Source organism: Manis javanica, chromosome 2 (genome assembly GCF_040802235.1).
Source record: "Manis javanica isolate MJ-LG chromosome 2, MJ_LKY, whole genome shotgun sequence".
NCBI classification, from domain to species: domain Eukaryota; kingdom Metazoa; phylum Chordata; class Mammalia; order Pholidota; family Manidae; genus Manis; species Manis javanica.
Genome location: NC_133157.1, coordinates 155,094,040 through 155,114,228, shown reverse-complemented (window position 1 = coordinate 155,114,228; position 20,189 = coordinate 155,094,040). Strand labels below are relative to the sequence as shown.

At 37.3% G+C, this 20,189-nt stretch overlaps 1 protein-coding gene, 1 long non-coding RNA gene and 1 other non-coding gene across 3 annotated transcripts in view; 2 read left to right on the top strand and 1 right to left on the bottom strand.

Moving 5' to 3' along the window:
- The first annotated feature begins 933 nt into the window (after positions 1-933).
- On the top strand, positions 934-3,945 carry LOC140847932 (uncharacterized). The gene is made up of 5 exons (XR_012128219.1): positions 934-1,233; positions 2,457-2,578; positions 3,181-3,308; positions 3,584-3,645; positions 3,824-3,945. It is a non-coding gene; the product is annotated as an uncharacterized lncRNA (long non-coding RNA).
- On the top strand, positions 3,419-3,505 carry LOC118968349 (small nucleolar RNA SNORD87). Its single transcript, XR_005055968.1, has one exon. It is a non-coding gene; the product is annotated as a small nucleolar RNA SNORD87 (small nucleolar RNA).
- Positions 3,888-20,189, bottom strand: part of MCMDC2 (minichromosome maintenance domain containing 2) — a 57,545-nt gene continuing 41,243 nt past the window's right edge. Inside the window, exons 14-15 of the mRNA XM_073229607.1 lie at positions 16,862-16,971; positions 3,888-6,257 (exon numbers count right to left, since the gene is read on the bottom strand). Of these exons, the coding sequence (XP_073085708.1) occupies positions 6,091-6,257; positions 16,862-16,971 (277 nt within the window). The 3' untranslated portion in view covers positions 3,888-6,090. The remainder of the gene's footprint in view (positions 6,258-16,861; positions 16,972-20,189) is intronic.

The following is a 20,189-nucleotide window of genomic DNA, read 5'->3' as shown; positions in this document are numbered from 1 at the left end:
ACAGTAGCTATTGTTATAGGGGAAATAGAATCGCTTTTTTTTCTTCCTGGTATTGGTTCTTCTGGTGTATGAAGAGGTTGATTCCAGATGCCCTTACTGGAAACTGGGATGTCCAACAAACACCACCAGTCTTTTAAGCACTTAAGTAGGTGAGGGGTAGAAGACTGAAAATTGAAGGGACACCTCACTGACATGGTGTCCAAAGGCCTGTAGAGGGAGCTCTCGGGCCCAGCAGGCCTCATCAATCGCAGACCCCACAGAAAGGGAGGACACCTTACAACTTAACTTTGGCTACTTTACCATCCAGCAGGGAGAGGGAAGAGCTTCTGCCTCCCGTAGCAATAGCCCAGCCACAGCCCAGTCGATGAGCAGCCAAAACACGAGACTCCCAGTTTCCTCCCAATGGACTTTTTGCTTAGCAGTCCCCCAGCTCTTCCCATTTCTTCTATAAAAGAGCATTCCTATGTTTTTTTTTCCCTACATGCCTGTGGTTTTGCCATAGTTTGTCCCAAATTACAATTCTGTTATTCCCAAATAAACCCATTTTGCTGGTAAAGTAACTGCCAGTTTTATTTTTAAGGTTAACAAGAGGACGCAAATGTAATGTACAAGGATGGGAGACCCTTTCTTTTTAGAGCCCTTTCTGCTCTCTGGGATCCCTAACAAGCCGGTAGATTAATCAGTACATACTCAAGAAACCAGCTCTAGGTGAGGTCCTCGTGAGCCTTGAAAGCCTCTATGGAAGTTCCAAAAACCTCCGCAATGTAAACTGGTGTAGCGCGCCACCTCAGGCCAACCTGTCCAAGAAGAGCAGCAGCGTCCGGACCCTGCTCCCACGCAGGCGCGCGCTGGGCCGGCAGGGGCGGGGTCAGTCCCGGAAGGGGCGGAGCCATCCCGTAGCGCCTAGCGGCTGCCCTGGCACTTCACTTTCTTTTCTGCGCGGGCGCCCGGGTAGGGTCCTATGTGCGGGAAGTGCCGTGGCCGAGCGGGCCGGTCTCCGACTTCTTCGAGGTGGGAGTCCCCGCGATGTTAGTTCCTCGCTGCTTTCTGCCGTGAACCGACTCCATGGCTGAATCCGTGCCTGCCTTCGCCCTCGGAGCTCTTGTGGTCCCGTTCCGGGGCCTCCGCCCTTCGTACGGGCGCAGCCAGGCGGTCGGCGACGCGGCCTTCCTCTCCCCCACCGACCCACGCGGCCACGAGCCCGCTTCCCCGCCATCTGCTCACTCGTCTATTGTGAGTAGCCGCCAGCGAGTCTTACCTGACTCTCTTTAGTGAACGCCAGTGTCGACTGTTCGCAGCTCGCAAACTGATTTAGGCCTTCTGTGGTTCACCGGCTTCGGAGGCGGGAGCGCGATAGTCCGGTGGCCACGTGCACGGCCCGGATGATTTCGGGGCTCCTTAAATAGGCGGCTTGTTAATCCTTAGGGAGCGCTTTATAAACTGAGAAGGGAATTTTCTATTAGATACGAGAAAGCCTTTGCTTAACTGTACTTTGTGATTGGTTTTTCAAATTGTTAACAGCTCAGTTTACCTACTGAAAGTTGTGGTCTCGACAGATCTCTCTGCTTGCCGGCATTTATACATAAACTCTATAAAGAAGTGGCAGTAGAGTTGGAGAATAATACAGTGTAGAGGCCTGCTGTATCGTAGTCACAATACGCAGAGATGTGTATTTCTGGACTTGGTACAGAAGGAACTGGTTACAGCTGGGAGGCTTAGAGGAACTCTAGCCTCATCAAAAACAAATTATAAGTGAATACCTCATTGATGAGACATGGTACGGTCATGGCGTTTTGGTTTTTTCCTGCCTCCATATTTGAAGTACTGCTTCATCTAAAACAGTTAACTGTCAACAAGGCAAATGTGATGGCTGAAAACAGTTTATATTTGGTATTAGTCATCCTTACATTTGAGGCCTAAGTGGCTTGAATCCCAGTTTCATTGCTAGGTGTTTCTTTGGATTTTTTTAATTTTACAAACTAAATGTTAGGTAGAAATATTGATAATGCACGTAAGTCCTAATACATAAATACGCAAGAGCCAAGTGATCCATTTAGGAACCGAAATCTTAACAATAATATACTTGTTTCCCTGTTCTATTCCCCTGCCTTCCATCCCGAGATGCTTGTTATCTGGATTTTGTGTCTGGTTTCTTGGTTTTTTTGAGGGTAGTGGGATGAGTAACAGCTTTATTCTACATAAATGTCATGAAACATTTTGTTTTAGAGTTTACACAATTGGACTGTGCATGTAGTTGTCAATAGGTCCCATGAATTATATATTGAACTGAAATTTTGAAAGTTGGAATTACTCATAATTAACTGTTAGTAATTCTAATATCAATTATGTGAAATAATTTCAAGACTTGAAAGAAATGATAAATTGTTTTTTACAGTCCAACGTTTGATCTGTCTTCATAAATCATTTCCAGTAGCTCTTTTGTTAAATGATTTTAGCCTCCTGGGTGCTGTAGGACGTGATCTGTGGCTCGAGCCATGCCCTTTGCTGTACACAAGCATGCTTTCAGGCAACTTGGGACTTAATTCTACAGGACTGCCAGTAATGATGCCAACAAAAGGTATCCCTGCTCTAAAACTCTATTAGATTTCCATTAGAATGCTTTAGTTGGAGGGCTGCACACTTGTTTTTATATATCTAACCTTTAACCTGGTTTGTATCTCATCCGTGTCAATCTCTGAGACAGAAAAGCAATGGCTGGATACTCATTAGGAATATCATGTCTTAAGATCAATAGTGCTTCAGTAAAGAACATCATAAATATATCCACTTTTTCCTGTCAATGTTAATGAATCCGTTTCCAACATAGATCATTTAACAATATTAGGGTCCGTTCAAGCAAAAGGGCTAATAAATACTCAAATCATTTATAGATATGTTAGATTTTGGATTTATACTACCAAAAGTAGAATAGAGCAATAAGTAATTGTCTTCTGTTCCATTAGAGATGTGTTGAACAACAGAAAATTACTCCACTATATAGTCTCAGTGTTGGTGGTTTTTATTAAAAAGCTGGTTGGGAATCAGGTTGCAACTATGGTTATGTTTATGGTTCCTGATTAAAAATGAATAAAAATGTTATTGGACCATTTCTACATATAAGAGGGCAAACAACAGATGGAAGTACAAATGAGTATTCACAATGAAATATTTAATTTCCAGGTGCAACAGCCTATGAGCTGAAGATGAATGAAGGTTATCATGTTAAGTGTTTTCCAGAAACTTCTCAGAGGATGGAAAAAAAAAACCACTGGGAAGAAAATTACTAGGAATGTAACTGCATATAATAGGTACCAAAAGTTAAATTGTGTGGGTTTTCTTTTTATGTTTTTATGGTACTGGTACTGTTTGTGGAGAGCAGTACCAGAAATGTTTAATACGATTTTTGTTGACATAGATAGCTGGCACAGTGATGACAGATTACTTTTTGCCGTTTACCCAGCTGAGGGTTTCTTTGAAGAAATAATTTTAAGACTGAGATGCCAGTAATCTACATTGATTATGTGATGAATTACTCAAATATAATGCAGTTTTTTTAAATGGGTACGTTTTTTTCACCATACAGGTAGCTACAGATCAATGTTCAAGTCCATAGCTGTGGCTTTTAAAAGTTCTTCATTGCCTCAAGTAAGTATGATTGGTCAAACAACAGCATCTATTAATAATTGAAAAGTATCTGATAAACTTCAGAGGGCTGGCTTCATTTCCTCTTAAAATTGCTTTTGTATGTCAAGGTTATGGTTTTTGAGTTTGAGTATGGAATGATTTTCACTGTTGGTTTCTGGTTTTTCTTTTCCCCCTGGAGGTCTGGCATGCAGCCATTTGGAAGAGAAAGAATTGGGCAAGAAGAAATGAACTGAAGCAAATGGTGAAAATTAACATTTTATTTAACATTGGTAATCTCACAATAAATTATGTAGAAAAATACATGTCTGAATACTTTTAATTGCTGCGCAATAAAGTGTTCCCTTTAAAATATATCAAATCTTTAAACATCTCTGTTCTCATAGCCACTAGTTCAGACTTTCTTTAAACACATTTCAGGGAGACTATGCTCTTGTCAATAACTAGCTCATTTGTGGATAGTGATTTCTGTATGAGGTAGGTGGATAAGCAGCTGGGGAGACATTTCTAGTACTTCCAGTTCTCATACCCTTTTTCTTTCCTTAGCAGGGTTCTGCAGAGGCCCTAATCATTGAACACCAGATAACTATATGGGCCTCCCTGCATAACCTGTTGTTAAACCTGAAATTTGAACTGTGCAAGTCCAATTATAAGCAGATGTTATTTTTTTTCCAGTAAATCTACTGGAAGATTTTTAGAGATATGTGACAACTTGGAAAAAATTTTTATCTTCTTTTATTACAAGAATACCATATATAATAGCATACAAAATGTGTTAATCAACTGTGTTACCAGTAAGGCTTCTGGTCAACAGTAGGTTGTTTGGAAAGTCAAAAGTTACATGGAGATTTCCAATTACATGGGAGGAGGGGGGATTAAGCTCCTAATCCCCTTGTTCCAGGGCCAACTATAGTTGGCATCTCCTAACTCCTTAATTGCCTTGTAAAAGTAGAGGTTTCACTTGTGACAAATTTTTTAAATTTTAATTTCATCAGTTTGCTTTTACCTCTGTAAACAAAAAAGTAATCCTAATCTTAGTTAATAAGCAATAACAATATGCTGTATTAAGGAAAATAGTGACTGGACAGTCCAGTCTGTCCAGGACTTGAGAATTTAAAAGAATTCTAAACAGTTCCTACCTGGGTGAAGACTTTAAATAGAGCTAAATCTTGCTTTCCTGTTGAGTCCCACAGCATATAAATTCCCTCCGTTTATCAGGATTATAATTTCAACATGGTAAATCAAACAGTATAAGACATATACAGCAACATCTCTATAATCGTTCTTGTCCGAGGCAACACTTGAAAACCATTTTACCCCCCAGTGATACCAGTCCTCGTTTCATCAATAGAACCTTAACACTACAATTGTAAAATGGTTCCATTTTATGGATCCTAGCTTTAATAAAACATGTGTTTTGCCTTCATCCCAAACAGAACCAGAAACATGAAATGTAGTAATGCGGATGCCGCAAAATAAGGTCTTGACAATATACAATTGTATGTAAATATGAAGACAACTGCATAATCTCTGGCACTAGTGGATGTTCAAAAAATACTGTTAAGTGAATGACCAGGAAGGCAGTGATCTGGCAAAACCCTGTAGAGAGAGAGACCTCCCCACCTTTATGGTTAAGAGCTCTACCAATTTCTAAAGAATCAGTGCATGGTAGTATGTTGGCTAATAAAGTGGCAATTACACGATATTTTCCTTTTAGTAGAAATCTTGAAGCTTTAAAGAATGAAAACATTTTGGGATTTTATAAGGTGGCATGTTTTCTCATGATGTCCTGTCTTTTCAGAGCAGTTACCTTCCGTCCAAAAATGCAAACTACTTTTCTTATAATAAAGACTCACTTATTATTATTCTTTGATTTGATGTAAATTATGTGTGTTCATTTAACATGGCTTTATAAAAGGGAAAATTTTCCAAGGCTTCTCCTGATTCCATATTTCGGACTTCCTAAATAATAACTATCTATATAATGGATGTGCCAATATCTAGTAAAACATGAGTCCTTAAATTTGAGGCTCTGGTTATATAAATTTATAATCTGTCAAGGTCACAAGTGCAAAAAAACGGTTTAAAATGATTTGTTAAAATGTAATTGCCATCTTGTGACAAGTGTAGGGGAACTACATAAAAGCTACCATTTTTTACACTGACTAGTTTGCCGCATTCATATTTTTTTATCCAGTGACCATGTTGACCACATGTACTGGGCTAGCCAGAGGTTTTTGTAATAGGATTCTAAATTTGAAATTTCTATTTGCTCTGAGCTTTGGATTAGTGTTTATTCCATTAGCAATTAATTTTAAGAAAACATTTTACATTTTTTAGGATGGCATTCTAACATACTACTATACACAGTATTAGCTGAATGAAGCATTACTTCAAAACCACTAACATTTCCACTGCTTAAGTAGAAAGACATTTTCTTCATATTGCTTATTCATCACTAGTGAAAATAGCTGTCCCAGGTCCATATGTGGCAATAAACTGTTGAAGTTCTTGCTGGCATTGAGTCAGATAGATGTCCCTTTGCTCTAAATATTCTTCATTGTACAGTTCAAATGGAAATACTGCATTTGGAGCAACACAAAATACAGTGGCCCCTAAGTGAAGAAGGAAAAAAGTGTAGAGAAATATTCCTTAATATGCTAAAATGAAATCACATTTTCAATAAAATAGTGGAAGTTACGATCTATTTAACAGTTTCAATAATAATTATTCAAATCTGCCCTTTTTCTGAGACTCATTAAAACAGGTACAGTAAATGTACAAATTGGTACCAGGGCCAATGGAAGAAGTATGTTAATGTTTAAAGTTTGGAAATTATAGATACTTGTCATCTATTAAAATAGTCATTACAATTTTGAAGCTGAATAGTAATGTGGTGTGGAAGATTGAGAAGGTATGGAAGGCAGGGAAACACTAATCTTTATTTGATAAAGGTTAAATGATGATCAAGGATGAACACATTGTACATTTCTCAGTTATTAAAAACCACTGATAGTAAGACAGACAAAACTATAGAAAAGAACAGAGAGCTGGAAAATAAACTCTTCTTTTGACAAAGTGCCAAAACCATCCAATGGGAAAGATAGTCAAAAATGATGCTGGTAAACTATCCACATGAAAAAGAATGAGGTTGGTCCCTTACCTTACATCATAGAAAAGAATTAATGGATCTAAGACCTAAACTTTAAAACTTTTAAGATCTTAGAAAAAAACATTGGGAAAACACTTCATGACAGAATTTGGCAGTGATTTCTAGGACATGACACCAAAAGCACAGGCAATAAAATAGGTAAATCAGATCACACCAAAATTTTAAGTGTATCAAAACATGCAACAGTGAAAAGGCAAACATGGATTGGGAGAAAGTACTTGCAAATTATGTATCCAATAGGGGGTTTACAACTCAAGAAAACCCAATTTTTCTAATGGGCAGAAGACGATAATTCTCCAAGGAAATTGTACAAATGGCCAATAAGCACATGAAAAGATGCTCAACACTAGTAGACAAATGCGAATCAAAACCACAATGAAATACCACCTCACATTTATAAGGAGGGCTACTCTAAAAAATAAGTGTTGGCAAGGATGTAGGGAAATTGGAACCCTAGTGCATTGTTTGGAATGTAAAATGGTGCAACCCCTACGGAAAACTGACAGTTCATCAGAAAAATTAAGCAAAATTATATGATCCAGCAATTTCACATTTGAGTATATACCCAGAAGAATTGAAGCAAGGTCTCAAAGAAATTATACACTTATGTTCAAAGCTGCATTATTCAAAGTAGAAGCACCCTAAGTGTCCATTGATGGATGAATGGATAAACAAAATGTGTTATGTGCATATACACACACACAATGGAGTATTTGTTCTTAAGGAAATTACAATGCATGCTATACAACATGGATGAACCTTGAGGACGTGATACTAAGTGAGAAAAGCCAGATTTATAAATGGACAAATAATTCCATTTATATGAGGTACCTAGAAAAGTCAAATTCATAAAGATAGGGCTGGGGGAAGGGCAGAATAGGGAGTTATAGTTTAGTAGGAACAGTTTCAGTTTGGGAAGATGAAAAGGTTACAGAGATGGATGAGGGCAACAAGGTGAATGTACTTAACACCACTTAAAAATGATAGATGGTAAATTTTATGTATATTTTACCACAGTTTAGAAAAGTAAACACCTTTGACTATTACGGCAGGATAGTAATTTAGATATTTAAGCTCTTAAATTCTGTTTCATTCACTGATTCCTTGAATGAGTACTGTAACATGACTGGCCAGGAATATATTTCCTAGCCAAGCAGACAGTGCCCACCTTTCTAGAGTTGTCTGTCATCAGTAAACATTTACACGGTCTTGGACTTCAGTGACTGCTCTCATCACTGCTTTACGTTACCAGAAACCTTGCTATCCCTTGAGAACACTCCTTTCCTTGTCGCTCTCTAAACTGAAGCTGCTTTTTCTCAAACACCCCACACCCTTAGTATCGCAAGACAGAATCGTTGCCTAACTTGCTGCCCTTTTGCTGCTTCCAGACCATTTTTGCCCCTGCTTTCCTCAATAAAACTTTCCATTGATGCCAATGCCATCTGGGCTTTACCACCCTCTCCCCTTCCACTGCGACATCAACAACCAGTTCTCAGCACTTGGTTTACAATCCTCCTGTCTTCCCTAACTCCTCACATTCAGTAACTTACCTGTGATTGACCCATTTAATTCCCCACCTCCCTGTGTCCTGACATTTTTCCCTCTACCTCCACCACACATTCCTAAGGCCACAGGAAACCAACACCACCAGAAACTTACTTAAAAACCATCACTTGAAATGTTCCCCTACACTACTTCCTATCCTTCCAGCTTCTAAGTCTTCTCTCAAGAGAACTCCAATCTGCTTCCTCACTTTACTGCTTTCTTTTAAGCAATTTGAGTCCCTTTCTAGCCAGTACTCCCCACCCCCACCTTGCCCCTCTGCATCACAACGCCACTCACCTATCTAAACCTCAACTCTGCACAAACTCAACATTTTGTGAGTTCTAGACAGAAAAATAAAATAGTTGGTATTTCTTAGTTTCCCTTTAAATGAATCACAGAAACTTCAGATTGGCACTTGTACTGCCTCACAGTCCTGCTGAGTTCTCTAGCACACTTGCTCTTCTCTCCCCCACAGGGATTATTACACCCCATTCTTCTCAAGCCTTTCATTTTTAGCTGGTGGCCTCGTGTAGAGTCTGTGACCAGATCTGCTGAGCTACCTGATTTCCATTGTCTTCCCTTTTGTAAAATGAAGTGACTTCTCTATCAGAGACCAAATACCCTCACATGTGCTCTGGATCCCACCCCCTCTCGCCTTTTTAAGAGCTTCAGTCCTTTGGTCTTCCTTCTTTTCTGTGGTATCATTAGTTTACTCTCTACTGCACATATCTCATCTTATCTTTTATCTTTAAAAATAAACAAAAACAGTAACACCTTCCTGGACCACACATCCTTTTCCAGCTAATACCCTATTTCTTTCCCCATCTTCATAGTCAAACATGTCAAAGTTACCTCTGTGTGCTGTCTCCATATCCTTGCTTCCCCACCCAGATCCCCATCCACTGAAATAGCTCTGATCAAGGGCACCTACAACCTCTAGCTTGCCAAATCAGATCTTACTCTCAGCAGGCACTTGCTACAGTTGACTACTTGAAACATTTTCCTTTCTTGACATCTATAACCCCACACTTGATTTTCTTCCTATATACTAGCTAGTCCTTCTCAGTCTCCTTTGTTAGATCTTCCTCCTCAACCCCATTTCTAAATATTGAAATTCTTAAAAGGCAGTCCTAGAGTTCTCTGTAGAGTCTCTAGGTGATTTCTTCCATTCCATGGCTTTGAGTACCATCTCTGTGCTGATGATTCCTAAGTTATATATCTAGCTTAGATCTCTCTTTCAAACTCCAGAATCTTTTATCTGTCCATTGATAGATCTGTAGGATGTTTCAAACTTATGTCCATAATTTTATTTTTCTCCATACCTTTTCCTCTTTTTTTCCCAGTCTCAGGCAGTGGCACTATGAACCACTTAATTGCTCAAGGCAGAACCTAGGAGTTCATAATTCCTCCCTCTTCCACTTGCTCCAACTCCTAAATCTAGTTCATGAGCACAACCTATTGGTTTTCACAGCTAAGAAAAACATCCCTGAGTAGGGATCGTTTTCCTGCTATGTTTAAAGTAACATTTAAGGAGCTCTTGACATTGGTTTGCTTAAAACTAAAAAATCAATATACCTGCTGAAACTCATTATGAAAACAAGAAGTAACTATAGGAAAAAACATCTTCACATAGGTTTGTTTTCCTCAACAAATGCTTTCTTAAATGCATCAAGAAAGCCCTGGTGGAGCCAAGATGGCAGTGTGAGTAGGACAGTGGGAATTTCCTCTCAAAAACATGTATATTTTTGAAAATATAACAAATACAACTATCCCTAAAATAGAGACCAGAAGACACAGGACAACAGCCAGACTACATCCACACCTGCGAGAACCCAGCACCTGGAGAAAGGGGTAAGATACAAGCCGCAGCCCGGTGGGACACAAGGCCCCTCACCCAAGCTTCTGGAAGGAGGAGAGGAGTCAGAGCGGGGAGGGAGAGGAAGCCCAGACTGCTAAACACCCAGCCCTAGCCATCCACACCACAGCACAGACACACAGTGCATGCATGGGGTGCTGGAAACTAGGGCAGCAGGACAGTAAGACCTGTGAGCAGGTCCTGAAGCCGGTGCCCCTGGGACAAAGAAAAGCGAGTGCTTTTTGAAAGTCTTAAAGAGACAGGGACCCCATAACTGGACAGAAGCATCCCGGGTCAGAGTCCAGCAGCTGGAAATTCCAGGGAACTCCGGATGCACTAACCCCCTGGGCAACAGCTCTGAAACCCCTCATGGAGATAAACAGCCAAACAGCCCCCCATCCATTACCCCTCTGGGGCCCCACCATAGCAGAGTAGCAGCCTGAGGCTGGCCACACACACAGCAAGGGAGCTTCCTCCACACCAGCCGGGCAAGATACAGAGACCCAGTCTACACGCAATTGCCCAACACAAGCCACTAGGGGTCGCAGTTGTCATAGTAAAGAAAGGCTAGGAACAAGTGGAAAAAGTCTAGGCTCTCCCAGCTGACAGACTCATCAATAGCATACCACTGCACCGATCAACATGAAAAGGCAAAAAAATTTGATCCAGACAAGACTAATCCAGACAGCTTCGACATCTTCTAGATCTTCCCCTGAGAAGGAACCTGGGGAGATAGATTTAACCAGTCTTCCTGAAAAAGAATTCAAAACAAAAGTCATAACCATGCTGATGGACTTGCAGAGAAATACGCAAGAACTAAGGAGGGAGAATACAGAAATTAAACAATCTCTGGAAGGACTTCAAAGCAGAATGGACGAGATGCAGGAGACCATTAATGGATTAGAAAACAGAACAGGAATGCAGAAAAGCTGATGCAGAGAGAGATAAAAGGATCTCCAAGAATGAAAGAATATTAAGAGAACTGAGTGACCAATCGAAACGGAACAATATCCGCATTATAGGGGTACCAGAAGAAGAGAGAGAAAAAGGGATAGAAAGTGTCCTTGAAGAAATAATTGCTGAAAACTTCCCCAAACTAGGGGAGGAAATGGCCTCTCAGACCACAGAGGTACACAGAACTCCCATGACAAGGGATCAAGGAGGCCAACAACAAGACACATAATAATTAAAAGGCAAAGATCAAAGACACAGACAGAGTATTAAAGGCAGCCAGAGAGAAAAAAAAGGTCACCTACAAAGGAAAACCCATCAGGCTATCATCAGACATCTCAACAGAAACCCTATAGGCCAGAAGAGAATGGCATGATATACTTAATGCAATGAAACAGAAGGGCCTCGAACAAAGAATACTATATCCAGCATGATTATCATTTAGATATGAAGGAGGGATTAAACAATTCCCAGACAAGCAAAAGTTGAGGGAATTTGCCTCCCACAAACCACCTCTACAGGGCATCTTACAGGGACTGCTCTAGATGGGAGCACTCCTAAAAAGAGCACAGAAAAAAACACCCAACATATGAAGAATGGAGGAGGAGGAATAAGAAGGGAGAGAAATAAAGAATCATCAGACCGTGTTTATAAGAGCTCAATAAGCAAGTTAAGTTAGACAGTAAGATAGTAAAGAAGCTAACCTTGAACCTTTGGTAACCACAAACTTAAAGCCTGCAATGGCAATAAGTACATACCTTTCAATAATCACCCTAAATGTAAATGGACTGAATGCACCAATCAAAAGACACAGAGTAACAGAATGGATAAAAAAGCAAGACCCATCCATATGCTGCTTACAAAAGAGACTCACCTCAAACCCAAAGACATGCACAGATTAAAAGTCAAGGGATGGAAAAAGACATTTCATGTAAACAACAGGGAGAAAAAAGCAGGTGTTACAGTACTAGTATCAGACAAAATAGACTTCAAAACAAGGAAAGTAATAAGAGATAAAGAAGGACATCACATAATGATAAAGGGCTCAGTCCAACAAGAGGATATAACCATTATAAATATTTTTGCACCCAACACAGGAGCACCAACACATGTGAAAGAAATATTAACAGAATTAAAGGAGGAAATACTACTGTGGGATACAGCAAAAGCAGTCTTAAGAGGAAAGTATATAGCAATCCAGGCATATTTAAAGAAGGAAGAACAATCCCAAATGAATGGTCTAATGTCACAATTATCGAAATTGGAAAAAGAAGAACAAATGAGGCCTAAGGTCAGCAGAAGGAGGGACATAATAAAGATCAGAGAAGAAATAAATAAAATTGTGAAGAATAAAACAATAGCAAAAATCAATGAAACCAAGAGCTGGTTCTTCAAGGAAATAAACAAAATAGATAAGCCTCTAGCCAGACTTATTAAGAGGAAAAGAGAGTCAACACACATCAACAGAATCAGAAACGAGAAAGGAAAAATCACGACTGACCCCACAGAAATACAAAGAATTATTAGAGAGTACTATGAAAACCTATATGCTAAGAAGCTGGGAAACCTAAGAAATGGACAACTTCCTAGAAAAATACAACCTTCCAAGACTGACCAAGAAAGAAACAGAAAATCTAAACAGACCAATTACCAGCAATGAAATTGAAGTGGTAATCAAAAAACTACCAAAGAACAAAACCCCCGGGCCAGATGGATTTACCTCGGAATTTTATCAGACATACAGAGAAGACATAACACCCATTCTCCTTTGGGTTTTCCAAAAAATAGAAGAGGAGGGAATACTCCCAAACTCATTCTATGAAGCCAACATCACCATAATACCAAAACCAGGCAAAGACCCCACCAAAAAAGAAAACTACAGACCAGTATCCCTGATGAACGTAGATGCAAAAATACTCAACAAAATACTAGCAAACCGAATTCAAAAATACATCAAAAGGATCATACACTATGACCAAGTGGGATTCATCCCAGGGATGCAAGGATGGTACAACATTCGAAAATCCATCAACATCATCCACTACATCAACAAAAAGAAAGACAAAAACCACATGATCATCTCCATAGATGCTGAAAAAGCATTCGACAAAATTCAACATCCATTCATGATAAAAACTCTCAACAAAATGGGTATAGAGGGCAAGTACCTCAACATAATAAAGGCCATATATGATAAACCCACAGCCAACATCATACTGAACAGCGAGAAGGTGAAAGCTTTTCCTCTGCGATAGGAAACAAGACAGGGATGCCCACTCTCCCCACTGTTATTCAACATAGTACTGGAGGCCCTAGCCATGGCAATTAGACAAAACAAAGAAATACAAGGAATTCAGATTGGTAAAGAAAAAGTTAAACTGTCACTATTTGCAGATGACATGATATTGTACATAAAAAACCCTAAAGACTCCACTCTGAAACTACTAGAGCTAATATCGGAATTCAGCAAAGTTGCAGGATACAAAATCAACACACAGAAATCTGTGGCCTTACTATACACTAACAATAAACTAATAGAAAGAGAAATCAGGAAGACAATTCCATTCATAATAGCATCAAAAAGAATAAAATATCTAGGAATAAACCTAACCAAGGAAGTGAAAGACCTATACTCTGAAAACTATAAGACACTCTTAAGAGAAATTAAAGAGGTCACTAACAAATGGAAACTTATCCCATGCTCCTGGCTAGGAAGAATTAATATAATCAAAATGGCCATCCTGCCCAAAGCCATATACAGATTCGATGCAATCCCTATCAAATTATCAACAGCATTCTTCAATGAACTGGAACAAATAGTTCAAAAATTCATGTGGAAACACCAAAGACCCTGAATAGCTAAAGCAATCCTGAGAAGGAACAATAAAGTGGGAGGATCTCACTCCCCAACTTCAAGCTCTACTACAAAGCCACAGTAATCAAGACAATTTGGTACTGGCACAAGAACAGAGCCACAGACCAATGGAACAGAATAGAGACTCCAAACATTAACCCAAACATATATGGTCAAGTAATATTTGATAAAGGGGCCATGGACATACAATGGGGAAATGACAGTCTCTTCAACAGATGGTGCTGGCAAAACTGGACAGCTACATGTAAGAGAATGAAACTGGATCACTGTCTAACCCCATACACAAAAGTAAATTCCAAATGGATCAAAGACTTGAATGTAAGTCATGAAACCATAAAACTCTTAGAAAAAAACATAGGCAAAAATCTCTTAGACATAAACATGAATGACCTCTTCTTGAACATATCTCCCGGGCAAGGGAAACAAACGCAAAAATGAACAAGTGGGACTATATCAAGCTGAAAAGCTTCTGTACAGCAAAGGACACCATCAATAGAACAAAACGGTACCCTATAGTATGGGAGAATATATTCATAAATGACAGATCCAATAAAGGGTTGACATCCAAAATATATAAAGAGCTCACACACCTCAACAAACAAAAAGCAAATAATCCAATTAAAAAATGGGCAGAGGAGCTGAATAGACAGTTCCCTAAAGAAGAAATTCAGATGGCCAACAGACACATGAAAAGATGCTCCACATCGCTTGTCATCAGAGAAATGCAAATTAAAACCACAATGAGATGATATCTCACACAGGTAAGGATGGCTACCATCCAAAAGACAAACAACAACAAATGTTGGCGAGGTTGTGGAGTAAGGGGAACCCTCCTACACTGCTGGTGGGAATGTAAATTAGTTCAACCATTGTGCAAAGCAGTATGGAGGTTCCTCAAAATGCTCAAAATAGAAATACCATTTGACCCAGGAATTCCACTTCTAGGAATTTACCCTAAGAATGCAGCACTCCAGTTTGAAAAAGACAGATGCACCCCTATGTTTATCGCTGCACTATTTACAATAGCCAAGATATGGAAGCAACCTAAATGTCCATCAGTAGATGAATGGATAAAGAAGATATGGTACATATACACAATGGAATATTACCCAGCTATATGAAAAAAACAGATCCTACCATTTGCAACAACATGGATGGAGCTAGAGGGTATTATTCTCAGTGAAATAAGCCAGGCAGAGAAAGACAAGTACCAAATGATTTCACTCATATGTGGAGTATAAGAACAAAAGAAAAACTGAAGGAACAAAACAGCCGCAGAAGCACAGAACCCAAGAATGGACTAACAGTTACCAAAGGGAAAGGGACTGGGGAGAACGGGTGGGAAGGGAGGGATAAGGGCGGGAAAAAAGAAAGGGGGCATTACAATTAGCATGTATAGTGCATGGGGTGGGGGCACAGGGAGGGCTGTGCAACACAGAGAAGACAAGTAGTGATTTTACAGCATCTTACTAAGCAGATAGACAGTGACTGTGAACAGGTATGTGGGGGGGGACTTGGTGAAGGGGCGAGCCTAGTGAACATAATGTCCTTCATGTAATTGTAGATTAATGATACCAAAAGAGCAAAAAAAAACAAAGCCCTGACAATATAGTTACCAAGTGAAAACAGCTATATTCTTCCACCGAAGTACTTAATATTATACCAGAGTTTTTAAATTCAAACACACATTTTTGTCTTCTTACTGAAATTTTGTATCTTAACAATTTTGATGACATATCAGTAAAATTGGTAGCATTTTTAATTTATAGTACATAAAATAGTTCTTTGATTTTAACAAGCATATTTAAAAATACGGGATAAAAGAAGACTATAAAGATAAAGCAAATTAAAAATAAAAAATATTTAAATAAAAATAAAGATATTTATTCTTCTTATTTAGTACTTAATATTTTTCTCTTTTGGTATGTAAAACTAATTTAGGATGATAACCTCTTTTAGGGGTCATGAACCTCTAAAACATTCTTCATGGTACATCTCCCTAAGCAATAAGGTATAAAGCATATAAGTATACAAAATTACATATAACTTAGGGATTCAGGAGCCACTAGAACTCTATAAGTATACATGGATTCTAAGTTAAGAACACTTGATTTAGATAATTATAGAACAAAGTTGTAATGTTCTAATGGATCTTTGCAAAAAGTTATTACATTATCAACTGAACTGAAAGCAAATTTAAGCACCAAACATACACACAGAGAAGTCAGTATTAATATATCCTTTAAGTCCAGGGTTGGAATCAAAGTTTGGTTTTAAGGATGGTATATCTCATCAAAAATTAATGTCTCATTTAATTCAACAAAGAACTCTCTGTGAGTATAAAATAACTCTCTTTACTCTTAAGAGAGTTTTTATGTTTTTATTTGCAAAACTATAAGTCCATTCATTTCTAATAATTAAGTGCTATGGACATAGTATTATAACTTACAATTCAGAGAAGGCGGTGATGCAAGATAATCATTTTATTTGGCTATGTGCCTAACTGTGGAAGACTGCTTGACAATTAAATGTTGCATGTTATTTTAAAAGAAAGAATTATTTCATGTGTTGTATTAAGTACACATTTTTTCAGAATTCTTTAAGCAATTCAAAAGCTTAACTATAGAAACAATCATGCACAATAAAGAACTTAATATCAGATAATGATACTACCTATAAATAGTAAATGTTCAAAGGTGAACAGGTCTTTCCTGATATGTAACACTTTCACAGACTAAGAATATATATAACACTTTAACAGACTAAGAATATTTAAGTTTAAATATAATTATTTGTAGTGATCATTAATTAAACAGATTACCATATTTCAATGTGAGAGATGTTTCAAATAATAAAGCTGCAATTAGTACATCTTCTTTAAGCACTTTCTTTCTTAAGTTCAGTCGAGCATGGGCTTCAGACAGGGAAATTCTAAAAAAGAAAATTGGTGTCATTCAAAATATGTTGATACTATAAAGATAATATATATTTTGGCAGGAACAAACCAAGACGTGTGAACATAAGCCACATCTTAAAGATCAGCATATTTTTTCTTTTAAAAAATTATCAAAGAGTTGGTTTCCTCCCTGGCTTATCTTTATTATTCTATACCTTCTCCCCAAGTTTTATTCAGATAAATACACAGTTGGGAAATTTAACTGTCACTTACACATACATCCTTGCAGTTTTCTTTCAGTTGTTCATCTATTTGAAGTCCTCATAGAATCTTGAAATTTCAGTGTTGGAAGAAATCTCAGGGATCAAAGTTCAAACTCCCATACACAACTGAATTTTCTCTTTAACATCGCAAATTCAATCTCTTGAACTTTTCCTAGGATTCACTAGGAATCATAAGGCAATCCATTCCTTTATTTCTTATTTTTGAATTAGCTTTGGTTACCTGAAAAAATCTTCTTTAAGCCCTCAGTAAGTTTGTATAATATACTTGAATGGTTGCTGGACTTGGGAACCAGAAAACCTGGGCCAAGTCTCTAGAATTACTAGCTATGTGACTTTGTATAAACCATTTAATTTGTATCTTTTTTGAAGCTCAGCTATAAAATGGGAGTACTAATAATTCATACGGTTATCATGATTTAAAATAAAGCATTTGAAAATTTGGGGACTCACCCACAAAGATCATATAAATGTAAGCTGAAATTGGTTTCACTGCAGTTTCCACCCACTGGTCCCTGGTTCTGTCTTCTGGGATTACAGAATAAGTCTAATACTTCTTAAATGTGATAGCTCTTAAATATGAAAAGACAACTATTCTAGTTACTCTCTGTTTTATTTTCTCCAACATTAATATTCCTAATTCCTTTAATGTCATGAGACATAATTTTCAGACCTCTCATCATCCTGGCTACTCTACTCATGTCTAGATTTGGTTAATATTCCTTTTCAGTGCAGTACTTAGGTATGATTTGACCAGCAGAGTAGAGGTGAGGCAGAACTAGCATTTTCTTACTCTTGATATTATATTCTATTAATACAACTCCAAATCATGATATTATTAACAGCCATATTACATTGTTTACTCATAGTAAACATAAAAAGAATGAAATCTCAAATCTTTCTCATATAAAGCCACATAATTCTTTTTCCCATCCATTCACACTTGTACTAGGGAGGCTGGGACCTAAATGAGTATTACATTTATCCTATTAATTTGCTTTTTCGTTAAACTAAGATCATCATCTGAGGCATAAAAATTCTTACATTGTTTATTTACAAATTTGATTATCATTTTCCTGATGTTCTCACCCAAGATCCTCCTAAAAATGTTGATCAGGACAGAACAAAGAGAACAGAGTATGGTTCAGTTCCACTTCTCTAGAAAAGCAAGGATGGTGTTATTTGTATCTATCTATAAACGACTCTTCTGAGTAGTGATTCATTTACTTTGCTATTTTATAAACCCCATCTCCACCTCTAGTGTTTATTTCTACAATGGAAAAGAGTAGAGTTATCATATTAAGATATTTTTGGATCAATATAATCAGATGTAAGCTGAGGTTATGAGTTTAAATAAAATATATCTTTTTTTACTACACCTAAAAAAACTTTATGAGAAAATAGGACTTTCAAGCTTTTAAGCTTTGAGTATTGATTTTTTAAAATATTACTTTAGAAGGTAGAAAGCATTATACAATTCTGTTTTAAAACCATTTTAAAACATCACAGTTGATTTCTACCTTGTTTTATCTTTAGCATTTTTTTTTTCAGTTCTATGAAGATATACAGTTGGGGAAATTAACTAAACATTTATCTCTTATAGACCTATACTTGACATTTTCTGCCAATTCTTCACCTGTTTTATTTTATATTGCAGTTATAACAAAATACTTATTTATTTAATGGGTTATTTTACTCCTGGTACTACTTCATAATTTGTTTGAGATTACACATTAATCTATATCAAACAAAGCAATTTTGTGTCAATAGGATGATACAGCCACATCACAACACAGTAAAACTGTAACGCAGCTATTAAAACAGAATGAGGTAATTCTTTATGTGCTGATAGTATATGTAAACCATGCATAATTCCATTTGGGCAAAAAAGAACATACATATGAACATACGTACATATTTATGTTTATATATTACATATTTATATTTATAGATCTTCCTCAACTTATGATGGGGTTATGTCCTGATAAACCCACTGTAAATTGAAAATATCATAAATCAAAAATGTATGTATTACACCTAACCTACTGATTATAATAGTTCAGTTTTGCTACCCACATTAAACATGCTCAAAACACTTACATTAGCTTACAGCTGGGCAAAATCATCTAACACAAAGCCTATTTTATAATAAGTATTGAATATCTCATGTATCTTACTGAATTCTGTTCCAAAACTAAAAAAGAGAATGGTTGTATGGGTACAGAATGGTTGTATGGGTACAGAATGGTTTTAAGTCTATCTGTGGTTTACTCTTGTGATTGTGAGGATGACTAGGAGTTGTGGCTCACTGCCACTACTCAGCGTTATGAGGAACTATCCTACCACATATGGCTAGCCTGACAAAAGATAAAAATTCAAAATTCAAAGTATGATTTTTACTGGATGCATATTGCTTTCACACCATCATAAAGTCAAAATATCATAAGTCAAACCATTGTAAGGGACCACCTACATATGTTTAAATAACATATGCATCTAAAATATATAACATTCAAATAACATTTAATATATATATATTTAAACATTAGTTTAGGCTAGTATTTGAATGTATAATTTCTGGAAAGATACATAAAAACTGTTGAAAGTGATTGTCTCTAGGAAGTGGGATAGGAATGGAATGGGTAGGTTAGTAGGATACTTTACTATTTTAGACCTTTCTTTTACTATGTGCATATTTTACTTTTATAAGAAAAATTAGAAAAAAAATTTTTCAAGGAACAATAATAGTATTTAAAAGCATAAGAACAATATACTTAAGAGTTTTTTCTGGGTTTTACTACAAAATACCTGGAATATGAACAGCCACATTAATAATAGTTTGCATTTGAAATCAGGTACTTTTCTCAAACACACCTCATCAGAAAGTCTAATAAAAATTAATTTAGTGAAAACAAATGATTGCAAGTACAAATGATGCAACAATATAACAAAAGGAATTGTTAGGCCATCTT